Below are 12861 nucleotides of genomic sequence, written 5' to 3' on the forward strand. Positions count from 1 at the left end.
TATGCATATTTGTATGTATATTGGTGACCTCTTAATTCTAGTAATTGCAAATTGGGACAGCCCAAGCAGCTGTTCGATTTTGCATATTTGTTTCGAAATTAAGCATACGCCATGTTAGCAAAGCCACTCAAGGGTCTTGCAGCTTCAAAGATGGGCTTAGCAAGTACATATTAAAATGTTAGATTTTCACTAAAATCCATTTAAGCAGAAATGCATTTATGCAGCACTTAAAATGCATTCAAGCGTGCGGCATAAAAAAAATAAAATGCTGAAAATAGCGAATTTATAGACTTCATTCTATTAATGTTGTTATTGTGTGAAAAGTGTTTTTTTCTCGCATATTTTGATCGATTAATGCGGCCAAATGCAAACAGTGCTACTCACAAATATATGCGCAGGTTCGCAACAAAATAAATAAATAAAATATTCTATGTTTTTCGATTTACATATTAGAGATAATTTTATTAAAAATTGTTTATTAAAATTTGTTGAATGAAATGCATGAGGAATGAATAATTTTTTAAAATTTATTTTTAAAAATTTAATTGTTTTGTATTCAAAAAAAAAAAAATAAATAAATAAAAATAAATAAAAGTTAATTATAATAATAATAAAGAAGGTATGTGTATAAGTATGTGTCCACAATGCTTGACTAAAGCATACTCTAGAGCTGAGATTGTCATGTGTTTTTAGCATTGATGAGAGGTTTAGAATATGCTCTTAAAGCTGAGAGCTATATGAGTTATTATATCCTTGAACTTATAGCTTCAAAGTATATATAAGCAACAAAAGTTTACATAAACCATATATGATTCCTTCAGATAGAGAGGTAAAAAAAAGAAGAGAGAGAGACAAAAAGATTGGGATAGGATGACTTTACTCAGAGTTATATAATTTTAGTAAGCTCTATTTTTAAATCAAAACCCATCTACTTTATAATATACCCTGTTCAGAGTTGAACAATTTTGATAGGGTATTCGCATTGAATACTTTTAGCGGCGCCATCAAATATACTTTACAATTTGCTGCCCTTTCAAAGTGTAAATTTATCAATCATACGCCATGGTTGCCAGCCAAGCGACGCGCTTACAACACGTACGCCGCGAGCATGAGTGTCTGTGTGTGTGTGTGCCTGTATCTGTGTATGTATATGTAGCCAGACACACGTATAAACTGCTTTCAATACACGCACGCTTGTCTTTATGCATTAATTTACTCCATGCCAAGCTTAATGCTGCGCAAAATATATTTTATTTTAATTTTTGCGCTTTTTTTTGTATTTAAAAATAAAGAAATATTATAATTTACAGCGCGCTAACGCTGTTGTTGTTGTTGGTTGTGTACTATATTTAAAATATGCACAACAACTAAAAGAATTTTTCACACAAATTGAGTTTGCTCCGCTTACAGCAAAAGTCGCTATCGCTGATGCAGTCGGCGTCGCTGTCTCCGTCGCCGTCGACGTCATTGTCGCTGCTTTTGGCATTGCCAATTTTGCTGCCAGTCATCGGTCGCTGCCATTGACGACATGGAAAATTTGCTGCCATTGCCACGTCACTCATAAAATACAAGCATTAAAAATAAAGAAGGGGAAACAAAAAAAAAGTAAAAAAATATTAAAATAAAAAAAAGAGGAAGACAAGCCCAGCGCTAGGATGTTGGCTGCCTGGCATAATTTAATAGAGTCGGTAATATCAATAAATTTTAAAAGCCTTTTAATGCGCATCGATAAAAATAACCATGGAACATCTTTCTGCGACATAATTATGCTGAAGCGTTGACAGCATTGTTTCGAATTGAGTTCGAGTCTGAGCTGTCGCCCAGAAAGATGCCAGCGGCAGCTTTTAGCCTGTGCAAGGAATATTAAGTGCCCTAAGCCGGATATGACACAAAACACATCATAGTTGAAGAGGATAAGAGCTTAAATCTAGCTTAGATATGTGTGTTTAATATTTTTTAAAATTTCCCACAACATTATCGGGAATTTAAGCTAAGATGTGCTTTTGAATATTTTATCTATGGCATTGATAGCTTATGTTGAAAATAATATAAGTTTAAGAAATTCTTTAACAACAAATGCCAAAAATAATGCGAAAAACATATAAAAATATAATATAAGAATATCTAAAATTATATAAAATATAATTTTCTAAATAAATAATTACTAAAAAAATAATGTATAATTTATAATGAAAAATAAAAAATTATTGGATCAATAAAACTTGATTTATAAAATTAAATTAATGAAAAAATGAATGAAAGTGAATTAAGAAGCTAATATTAATTAAATAAATAATTAAATATATAATATATAATTAAAGAATTAATTATAATGCTATTAAATTAATTACATTATTATTATTATTTTTTCCAAATTAAATAAAAACCAAAGCCAAATAAAAACTTAACTCAGCCAAACTAAATTTGATTTGCTGCTTGTTAACAATTTTGCTATTCAATTTGCCCAGCTACACACACACACACACACACACAATGGCGGCTATTATTTGAGTTGAATGTAAAATTTAGTGGATTATTGCATGCATTTGCGGAGTATTTAAAATAATTTTACGAATTTTATGTACTCCGTTTAAGCCACAAAATTTAAATGGGTTTGCCTTTCCAGTCGGGAGCTTTAGAATATTTGTAGCATACTTTTGCGCGCTCATGCACACTAAACCAATGCCCCTCAACTAGTAAGCGGCACTCGCACGCTATGAAATCAACTCAACAACATGTTCAGCTCCGGCTAAGCCCCCATGGAAATTTACTCGGAGCCACAAAACAACAAAAACAAAAATAAAAAAAAAAGAAGAGAAAGGAAAGGAAAAAAAGGAAAATTATAATAAGTAGTAGTGCGGCGATGGCAACGATAAAAAGTGTTGAGCGCTGTCGTTCATATGCAATGGAAACAAAGCAACAAAACCGCAAACAGGCATGCCCCAAACCCCACCCACCCGCTGCAACGGCACTGCAGCTGGCCAGCCAAGCAGCCAAACCAGCCACCATCAGCCACCAGCAGCTGTTGCCACCAAAGACAATGCCAGCGCATGCATCCCTTGCTGAAATGCAGCCAACGAAAATGCTTGGCATTAAGGGCATGCCAAGCGAGAGCTGGCCAACAGAACTGAGAAAAGTGGATGCGACGACATGTGCAAACTTATTGAATATGAAATACCCTGTAATTATAGAAATTAAAGGAGGGTGCTTAAAGTTTAATTACATAATATATTGTTGGCTTAACTTTTATGAAAGTTTTTTGAGTAATGAAAATTCTGAATTTTAATAACTAATCATCAAACTTCTTTTTTTTTATTATTTTAAATTAATTATATGATAATTTGAAACTAAAATCATTGGTTTGATTAGAGTCTCGGCGAAAGAGAGAAATGATTTCTGATAGAGCGTTTATAGGAAGATGTCTATTTATACATAATATGCTTTTATTTATTTAACGGGGTATATTTTTTTGCTTTTCTCAAAATGCGAGTAGCAGACAGTAGTAGGCGTGGCAGACACCATCAATAGCTAAATCGAACAATCCCTGGCTGAATGTCTGCCCACCTGTTCGTATGTGTAAAAGCGTTGAATTTCTAGAAAATTTCCATAATTGCTTTACGAAATTTAACAACAATAATATAGAAAAAATAATAAAAAATAAAATAAATGTAAGAAATGTAATTGAAAACATATTGTATATTCATTATAAATTTTATATAAATACACACATAAAAATATTTATCTTGAACTGGAATCTCTTTAGCATTCAGAGCTAAAAGTCGTATTAAATTTGCCAATATGAAAAACTTGCCGTCATCAAATTCAATTCGCCAGACTGATATAATAATAAAAGAGCAGAGCAAATACATTTACAAGTCGAAAGGTTGCAATGGATTGGATTGGATTGGATTGAAGGCTTTGCGAGTGCAGCAGCCGAGTTGGCCTGGTTCGGTCGCAGCAGTTGCAGTTGCAACTTTGGTTACGGTTTGTTGCTCTGCTGCACGGCACTGTCGAGTGCCGTTGGCTTATAAAATATTTAAATATTTTGTGGCAATGGCCGCAACATATTTGCACAGTGCCTCTGCTGAGTTGGCTAAGAAAGCTGCTTGGGCGCACTTCACTAAAGTTCAAGTGGCGACGGCTCAGCGTATGCTATTAATATTGTGCGACAGCTGTTGGACTGTTTAAATATTTATGCAATACGCATAAAGTATGGCGACAACGCGGCTTATCAGCTGGCGAGGGGTTCTGAGAGAGAGAGAGGGAGATAGAGAGAGACACAAAGAGCCAAGGATGATGGGCAAGCGTTGTCATTGTCATTGGTTCCGCAGTTGCCGCTTGATATGCTAATATGGTTATGGTTACGGCTGCCGCTGCCGCTGCCGCTGCCGCTGCTGATGCTGCTTCTATTCTTTGCGGTTGTCCTTGTCGTTGGCTCAGAAAATTTCATTATGCCAATTACTTGCATCAAAGCTGCTGGGATAATTGACTTTGCTTAGCGGCTGGCTGTGTTAGAGTCAAGACCTTCGCAGACACCATTCAGCTCAGTTTAAAGCACTTGCATAAGACGCTTTTGCACATTAGTTGTCCTCTCTCTCTCTCTCTCTCTCTGTGTGTGTGTGTGTGTATGTGTGTGGCCTTATTTGGAAGCATAAAATAATTAAACTTAATTGACAGTTTTTGGGCAACACCTTTAGTCGCAGCCTTGTGCATCCTTTAATCTAATGATCTCAACTTTGCCAGCAAGTGCCTGGTTAGCTTTTAGTAAAGTTGGGCGATAATTTCAACTATAGTCAACAACTTTACTTTTAGAATATATAAGCTATGTAGCTTTTGAGCTCTTAGTTTGATGTTGAAAAAATTAGCTGCAACTAGAAGTTTAATATATTCTGTAAAAACGAAGTGAAAAGAAGTGTAATAAAAGTTTACAAAAAAATTTAAGAAGTGTTTATACAAAAGTTATTATTTGCTCTATAAATATATTTTACACTGATTTCCTTTTTTCAATGGGTTCAGGGTATAAAAATACCATATAAACATATTATAACAAAAAATTAAAAAAATAGGTGTAAATATTAAAAAAGTTTTCAAATTAAAATATATATATATATTTTTTTGTAATTAATTGAATACGTATTTTAATACAAAAAATAATTTGTGCAATATATAGAAAAAAAAATTGACAATTTTTGTATTTTTAATTAAAATATATTTCTATCAATTATAATTATTAAATTCATAATATTTCAAATACAAAATAATAATTTGCTATGTATACAAAATTGTATTCATACATTTTTATTAAATATATATTCATGTATATATTTTTATTAATTTTTTTTTTTTAATCTAACCAACCAACAGAAGTATTTATGTTAATTTTTATTATGTTGAATCTGATTATATTATTCAATTTTCTACGATTCTCTATTAACAAGTACTCCGGCTAATTTCAATCAAACATTTCAAGCTGCTCACGGATTTACTCTATTTTCGTGAACAGTTTGAAATTAGTTGATTTTAGTTGTGTTTCGTAGTGTAGTTTTTAATTTTTTCCCTAAATTTAATTATATTTTTTTATTTTGTGGCTGCAAATTTTTGTTTATAAATTTGTACGTGGAGTTTGATGGTTTGATTATCTTTCTCCTATCACTGATTTGATAATTGGAAAATATGAAAATCTATCCAAATGGTGATGCTTGGTTTTACGTGGACAAGCCAGGCTGCTGGGGGAAGTACGAGCGATACTCTCCGCAGCACAGCTGGAAACCGTTGATCCGGCCAATAAGGCCGAAGATCATGTACCATTGGCATGACTACGATGGCGTTAAGAAGGCGGAGATAAAGCAAAAAGATCTCTACTTTGACAACTGGCAGACGTCTCGAATTCGCGCACAGGCCTGCCTGGGCATGCTCTATGCCACTGGCTATCGGTTCATCAAGCTCAGCATGGCCCCACCGGCTGGCTTCAAGTGTGCTCCGCTTCCTGTCAATCTGGTCGGTGCCTATTACGTTAACGGTAAGTGTTATGCGCTTTCAAACAAACTTATGCTTTACAGCTTAATCTAAAAATAAAACAACCTATAGAGCATCTAAAGCAATTGAAGAGAGAAGCAAATGCGGCAAAGAAAGCCGCTAAATTGGCAGCCCTGGCCATTAAGAAGGCTGAGCTCGCTTATAAGAACAGAGGCAAGAAGCGACCAAGACCTGGATAATAATCTCGAAATAAAGTGAATGCAACCGAGGGGAAATTCATGTTCACTTTTCACAATGCTCTCTCAATTCTTTAGTGTCAATAAATAATCACCTTTGGATACAAATGCCCAATGTTTATTTTATTCTCTTATGCCTTCTCGTTGGCTTAGTGAATTTCATTATGCCAATTAATTGCATCAAAGCTGCTGGGATAATTGACTTTGCTTAGCGACTGTCAGAGGCATACACCACTTGCATTGGGCGATAAGTGTGTGTGTGTGGTTCCATTTAATTAAACTTAATTGGCAGTTTTCGGGCAACACCTTTAGTCTCAGCCTTCTACATGCTTTAATCTAATGACCTTAAAGTTAAAGAATGCCGATAATTTGGGCTGCATTCAACTACATATACCAGACTACGTCTATGTTATGAAGTTATTCATTTATCATTTAGATTTTTAACCATTCCAATAATTATTGCAATAAAATTATATATACTAATAATAAATGAATAAGGCTTTGCATTGATCATTTTAGGCTTTGAGCGAACGAGTTAAAAGGGCAATGCAAATGGTCTTCACATACCCATACACAAACACAGACTCAGTTCTATTACGCCATCGATATATACACAGCCAATACATACCAATACTTATACACAACACTTTATGCTCCATACTGTACATATTATATTTACTGAATAAATATAATAGATCCTATATTTATTGTAAATACCTCATATATAGTGTTTGTTTAAGAAGAACAATTAAATTTAAGCACACATTTCAAGCTCTTTGAGTAAGCATTGATTTTTCCCTTTGTTTATTGTTGGCTTATAAAATATTTTCTCCAAAATTGTTATTTTATTTTCCTTGGTGCTTCTAAACAAATTTCTGCGTATAAATTTTTCTATCCATTCTTTAAATTTGTTCTTTGATTTTTGGAAAATATGAGAATCTATCCAAATGCTGATATTTGGTTTTTCGTCGACAAGCCAGGCTGCTGGGGCAAGTACGAGAAGTATGCCCCGCACCACAGCTGGAAATTGCCGGTGCGGCCATTCACGCCGAAGGTCATGTACCACTGGCGCGATCTCGATGGTGTCAAGAAGCCGGAGATAAAGCGAAAGGATCTCTACTTCGATAACTGGCCGAAGTCTCGAATTCGCGCACAGGCCTGCCTGGGCATGCTCTATGCCACTGGCTATCGGTTCATTAGGATCTGCAAGGCACCACCGGCTGGCTTCAAGTGTGCACCACTTCCGGTCAATCTGGTCGGCGCCTATCAGGTCAACGGTAAATCTTTCGCATTGTGCAATATAACCTCTATTATATCTCTATCCTAAACATTCTAGCACATTTGAAACAACTGAGGAAAGAAGAGAAGGCTGCAAAGAAAGCTGCTAAAAAGGCAGCAAAGGATGCCAAGAAAGCAGCTGAGGCATTTAAGAATAGAGGCAAAAAGCGAGGAAGATCGTAGACAAGAATTAAATTGGATGCAAGCTGAGGAAAATTCTAGCAAATTATTTCTCAGTTCATTCGCAGCAATAGACATTCTGATGCAGCTTTGGATACAAATTCTCAATGTTTTCTTGGGTAAGTAGGAATAGAGAAATAGTTTATTTATTTATTTTTTTAAAATTGTTTAATATTATTTTTCTAGCTTTAATTCACATCAGCTGACTGAGTATGACATCAAGTTTTGATACTACCTAACTTGATTCAATTGTAGCCAGAATGGTGTTGTTGAAGAGTATATAGCCGGTAAAAGAAGTGCATAGTATATATGTATATAACAGGCAATGGAAGCATAGCAACAGTCGAGTGGATTTGGTACAGCAAAAGTTTGTATTTATTGTATTTTATTTTTAATATTACCTTACACTAAAACTTCTCCCCTGCTTACAGCTCATTTTCCGCAGATAATCTGAAAGCAATCTATTTATTATGGCAAGAGAAAAGTCAGAGAAGAAGAAGAGAATGTGATTAAATTTTGTGTTATATTGAGGCATAAAAGATGTGTAGAGAAGTATCCGTAAACTGCCGAAATTGCCTGGAATGGTCTAGCAGGCAGAGAAAAATTAAATCGATAATTAAGTATTGGATAGATGCAGTCGATATTATCGATATTTAAATTAAGTAGAAATCCTATACATGGATCGATCTTGCACTTAAATTCACCAAATTCACGTTTTTAGCCCATATAGTCCCCATTTAGTTCAAGTTTGTTCAAATAATCGATATAATAAATAAAAAATATATATTTGTACACAAATTGAGCACAGATTAAATTTGAGACAACCCACAATATTAAGGATTAAATTAAGTGTTCTCGATGCATAAAAGGAAAGTGTATGCTTAAAAAAAAAAAATTAAGAAACAAAAAATATAAAATACAAAATTATATAACATACATACATATAGGCATACAGATTAAATTTTAAATAAAAAATATAAAGCATATTGAAGAAAAGTATAATTAACTACACACAAAAGTACGGACAAAAAAATACAATAAATAAAATAAAAAAAAAAATAATATAATATTTAAGTTAATTTTATCTTTATTTTTTTGTTAGCTTACAAAAAATATATGTGAAAATTAAATTAAAATATAAAAATCATAAATAAAGAACGTACCTTTAACGGGCAAAAAAGGGAAAAAAGTTAAATCATAATTTAAATCGTATTAATTTACGTATAATTATCGCCATACAAAAGTCATATTTGGTGCAATTCATTAGGCAAGAACCGAGAGAAGAAAGAATGAATACTATGGCATGTCTATATGAGTATCCATATATGTGAATGAATGAATACTATGTATGAATGAATGAATACTTTGGTATGTGTGTATGCATGTAAATACATACATTTATCAATGTAATTTTATCGGCCGCATAATTAGCGTAGCCAAGCGCACTGATTAACTTGCATTCAACGATTTTCAATTGAATTTTGCAGTTCGTTGATTCGAACCAAAAAAACAAAAAAAGAAGGAAGATATATATGTACATATATACGTATGTATGTTGAAAATAAAGGGAAACACACGAGACTGTGATGCAAATGCAATCATCCTAGCACCCAATGTGGGTGTGGTCTGCACTGTGGGATAGGTTAATAAAAATACAAAGCAGCGCAAGAAAAAAAAAAAAAAAAAATACGAAAACGAAATGCAAAATATGCAGACAGGCGAATGATGAATGTGAATGTGAAATGTGCCATTAATTAATTCGATTAAATGCAGCAATGCAGGCAATCAGCCAAAAAGGCAGCGTGAAGCAATAAAGCACGACAGGAGTACACGGGACACTCACACACACGTACACACACATACACACACAGAGTCAGTTAAGAGTCAGTCAATCAACGCAACAGCCACAAATGACTGGAGAAGCTGTTGCATCATCAATGGACTGCGAGCTGAATGGCTTGGCGGGGAGGGCACTCATTAAGCATTAAGACTGTAGCCCGGAACGCTGTTCGTTACAGTTATTAATGGAGCGCATAAGCCGTAATACTACAGCATCTTAATTTTATAAGATGCTGAAGAATTTTTGCACATTACACTAAAATTTAAGGTATAAATGTATTTATTTATTTATCTATCTTTTGAGGAAGCGAATATTCCGAAGATTAATTTACATTAAAAAATAAAAATCAAAAATAAATGTAGATATATTTGATATTAAATATATATATTTTACATTTAATAATAATATTTGTAGGTCAATTTAATATTGTTGTTTTATTTGTTATATTTTTTATATTGAATACAAATATTTGTAGAGTAATTTAATATTATTGTTTCGTTTTATATAATTTTTACATTGAATATAATCTTTAAAAGCTAGTTGTTTATTTAAAAAAATGCAAAAAAATATTTTATAAATTAAATTGCTTTGCCTTTATTGTCATACTTTATTCTCCTACTATGATAAAAATTGTTTGTCTGTTATGCCTTGGAGTATTCAAAGAATAGAATAGAATAATAGTGAAAATTTTAGGAAAAGTTTTTAGACTTTGATTTTCTTATCAAAGCTAGAAACCTAAAAGTGCGCTCGAAATATGTATAAATTTCATTCTATTATAATGTATGTGTCTGGGCAAGTTTAGTCTGGGAAGACATTCATTCACAACACAATATTATATTACATATTTTTAGCTAAGTTTGCAAATTTCTCATATATATTTAACTCAAGTAAAATTACAATTGCCCCCTAGCAAGATGGATGCGAAGGAGAACGAGGTAAAACTCTCCGCGGATGAGCGTCAGTTCTTTGTTGCAACTCGCATGAGTTTGCCGCTGTTTATGCTCTCGCGTATGTATATGGAATACAAATATAATATATGATATTTCTTAAGGGCTAACATTTGATTTTAGGTAATCGTCTGCGTGAGGACCATTTGGAGAGTGTACAAAAACAGTTTAAGCTAGCAGGTGGACATTACAATGCGTATTGCCAGCAAGGTAAATGTGACTAAAGATTTGAAATATAGATTATATGAAGGATTTATTATATATGTATATTGACTTACAGAAAATCGTAGAGAGGAATTTAGTGCCGCCACCTACAATCATTATAGACATGTGACGGGCTTTGAGAAGACGCCGGCCACTCCATATCCTCCCAAGCGTCCGCTGCGCTCCAATCGGGAGATGACCACATGGCGTGACTATCAGCATGCGCCGAATCGATATGGCGTGCTGCCCGAGCCATATAAGAGCAGGATGGGCTCCAAGGGCTCCGTCTTTGCTAAAATGCACGTGAACAAAAGCCGACTGAGCATCAAGCCGCCGCCGCCGAAGTTCTACGAGGTGCCATCGGAAATCGAGCGCTTCTTCAGGCCGGAGAACAAGCAAAAGGGCATATTCTTAACAAGTAAGTAAAGCAAGAGATATATATATATATAATATACTATTTATTTCTCTTCTTAACTCTGCCTGCTAGATGCACGTGAGCGTCGTCCCTCGTCACGTCTCATGGTATCCGATGCGACCATGTGCTGGCGCAATCCGAGCGATCCGGGTCCCTGTGAAACCTACTACAATCGCTTTGAGATTCAGTCGATCGTGTCGCCCAAGATCAAGGAAAAGCCCGACAATCCCCACTTGTTTCTGCGCCACTCCTGTGTGCCAACGAAGCGCAGCCGAATCCTGCGGCCCCACATCAGCTTCGAGCCGTGCCCGGGACGCTATGACATACGCTATCCGAACGTGTGCGCCTGTGAGCGGGGCAAGAAGACGGTGCCCCGCCTGACCCTTCACATTGAGACACAGAAGCGGTACAAGTTCCGACGCTTGCCCTACGTCAAGATCAAAAAGCGCAATTATTGTGAGCCCGACTGGCGTCACGTTATCGGCAACGGGCACAGGCGCCTCTTCAAGATGGGCAAACACGACTTGCCCAAGCCGCAGATGAAGAAGGTGGAGAAGAAGGGCGGCAAGAAGGCCGAGAAGCAGCTGAAGATGTTCGCTGATGCCAAGTACTTGAATATGCTGGTCAATCCAAGGCACTTGTCGATATCAGTGCGCGACTTCCCGGCCCCGCCCTATGTGCCCCGCATCGTCTACAATTGCATTGCCAAGCGGGTGATACGCAAGCAGTTGCGCAATAATAAGAAAATCGCCTTTATGAGCGGCCAGGAGCGCTGGAAGGATGGCGTGCGTGTGCTACAGATGACCCAGCGCCAGCTGGAGGAGCTTAAGGCGCGCCTGCCCGAGGATCGTCGCCTCGAGGATCATCCGATCAATCTGCGCGCCTCGAAGATGCTCAGCCGCCTGTTCATCGTGCCCGACCGCATGCGCACAACCTATGTACCCATGCTGCGGAAGCGACTCTTCAAGTTCCTGCCCATACCGGGTGCTCGGGTGCTGGTCACCGATAGCGATATACGCCCGGACTTGCCATTCGATCGCGACAATCCGACGGGCATGTACAATGTGAAAATAGACGAGACGAAATTCTTTCGGGATTCGGTGCTGCTGGAGATGGAGCAGCAACGTCTGGGCATCAAGGTACAGGTCGAGGAGAAGTCCTTGGAGCAGTCCATGAGCGGCATCAGCATGACGGCTTCAATGGCCTCGGGCTCGCCCAAGCCGTCGGAACAAAACGTCGCTAGATTAAGCAATAATATGGAAGCCAATAGATTAAGCAATAATATGGAAGCCAAGCCGGCAGAGTAATAAGGTGTGTGTATGTGTGCGTGTGTGGTCTCTGTGCGCTCTACAGCATTTGAGATCGCGCCTGAGCATCACGTATACATAGTTCTATGATTTATGCGCCATGCTCCAGTAAATTTTAAAGCCAGCTAAACTCTCTGTGCTGCACAGTGGCGACTCCTGGCGTTGGCTGCCATAAAGCAGCAAAACGTAACTTTTGACCATAAAATAAATAACTTTTCAGTTGTCCGTCGCCCAAGCTTGGTTTCCGTCTCTCTCAGTCTGTGTATGTGTGTGTGTGTGTGTGTGTGTATGTGTGTGTGTGTGGCCAAAAACCAGCAGAAAAGCCAGCACGAAATAATTAAGTTTTCCAACGTTTTGCGGAATCTGTGCCGGGTCCGGGATTTCGTAGCTACGGACGTAGCCGTAACGGCTACGGTCTACGTGTGGCCCGCTACATGTGGCCATTAAAATTACGAGCATATCTCATATCTACTTGCTT

The 12861-nt window shown here is 36.5% G+C and overlaps 3 protein-coding genes across 3 annotated transcripts; all 3 read left to right on the top strand.

Moving 5' to 3' along the window:
- Window positions 1-5470: 5470 nt before the first annotated feature.
- Window positions 5471-6320, top strand: LOC108653962 (uncharacterized). Its single transcript, XM_018104934.3, has 2 exons — window positions 5471-6019; window positions 6088-6320. The coding sequence occupies exons 1-2, from the start codon at window positions 5674-5676 to the stop codon at window positions 6213-6215; spliced, it is 474 nt and encodes a 157-aa protein (XP_017960423.1). The 5' UTR covers window positions 5471-5673; the 3' UTR covers window positions 6216-6320.
- A 695-nt stretch (window positions 6321-7015) lies between these two features.
- LOC108653964 (uncharacterized) lies at window positions 7016-7793 on the top strand. Its single transcript, XM_018104936.3, has 2 exons — window positions 7016-7489; window positions 7549-7793. Exons 1-2 carry the CDS (start codon window positions 7144-7146, stop codon window positions 7671-7673), a joined length of 471 nt encoding a protein of 156 aa, XP_017960425.1. The 5' UTR covers window positions 7016-7143; the 3' UTR covers window positions 7674-7793.
- A 2455-nt stretch (window positions 7794-10248) lies between these two features.
- Window positions 10249-12618, top strand: LOC108652838 (uncharacterized). The gene is made up of 4 exons (XM_018103035.3): window positions 10249-10518; window positions 10581-10667; window positions 10738-11079; window positions 11149-12618. The coding sequence occupies exons 1-4, from the start codon at window positions 10425-10427 to the stop codon at window positions 12381-12383; spliced, it is 1758 nt and encodes a 585-aa protein (XP_017958524.1). The 5' UTR covers window positions 10249-10424; the 3' UTR covers window positions 12384-12618.
- Window positions 12619-12861: the final 243 nt, after the last annotated feature.

This window comes from Drosophila navojoa, chromosome 5, assembly GCF_054131105.1.
Source record: "Drosophila navojoa isolate 15081-1374.11 chromosome 5, UAZ_NAV_1.0, whole genome shotgun sequence".
Lineage (NCBI taxonomy): Eukaryota > Metazoa > Arthropoda > Insecta > Diptera > Drosophilidae > Drosophila > Drosophila navojoa.

Bases quoted from the DNA above. Each gene is read 5' to 3' on its own strand.
- LOC108653964 (XM_018104936.3), top strand. From the start codon at position 7,144: ATGAGAATCTATCCAAATGCTGATATTTGGTTTTTCGTCGACAAGCCA. The intron at 7,490-7,548 runs GTAAATCTTTCG...TAAACATTCTAG, and splicing joins CGGCGCCTATCAGGTCAACG to CACATTTGAAACAACTGAGG.
- LOC108653962 (XM_018104934.3), top strand. From the start codon at position 5,674: ATGAAAATCTATCCAAATGGTGATGCTTGGTTTTACGTGGACAAGCCA. The intron at 6,020-6,087 runs GTAAGTGTTATG...AACAACCTATAG, and splicing joins CGGTGCCTATTACGTTAACG to AGCATCTAAAGCAATTGAAG.
- LOC108652838 (XM_018103035.3), top strand. From the start codon at position 10,425: ATGGATGCGAAGGAGAACGAGGTAAAACTCTCCGCGGATGAGCGTCAG. The intron at 10,519-10,580 runs GTATGTATATGG...ATTTGATTTTAG, and splicing joins GCCGCTGTTTATGCTCTCGC to GTAATCGTCTGCGTGAGGAC. The intron at 11,080-11,148 runs GTAAGTAAAGCA...TCTGCCTGCTAG, and splicing joins AAAGGGCATATTCTTAACAA to ATGCACGTGAGCGTCGTCCC.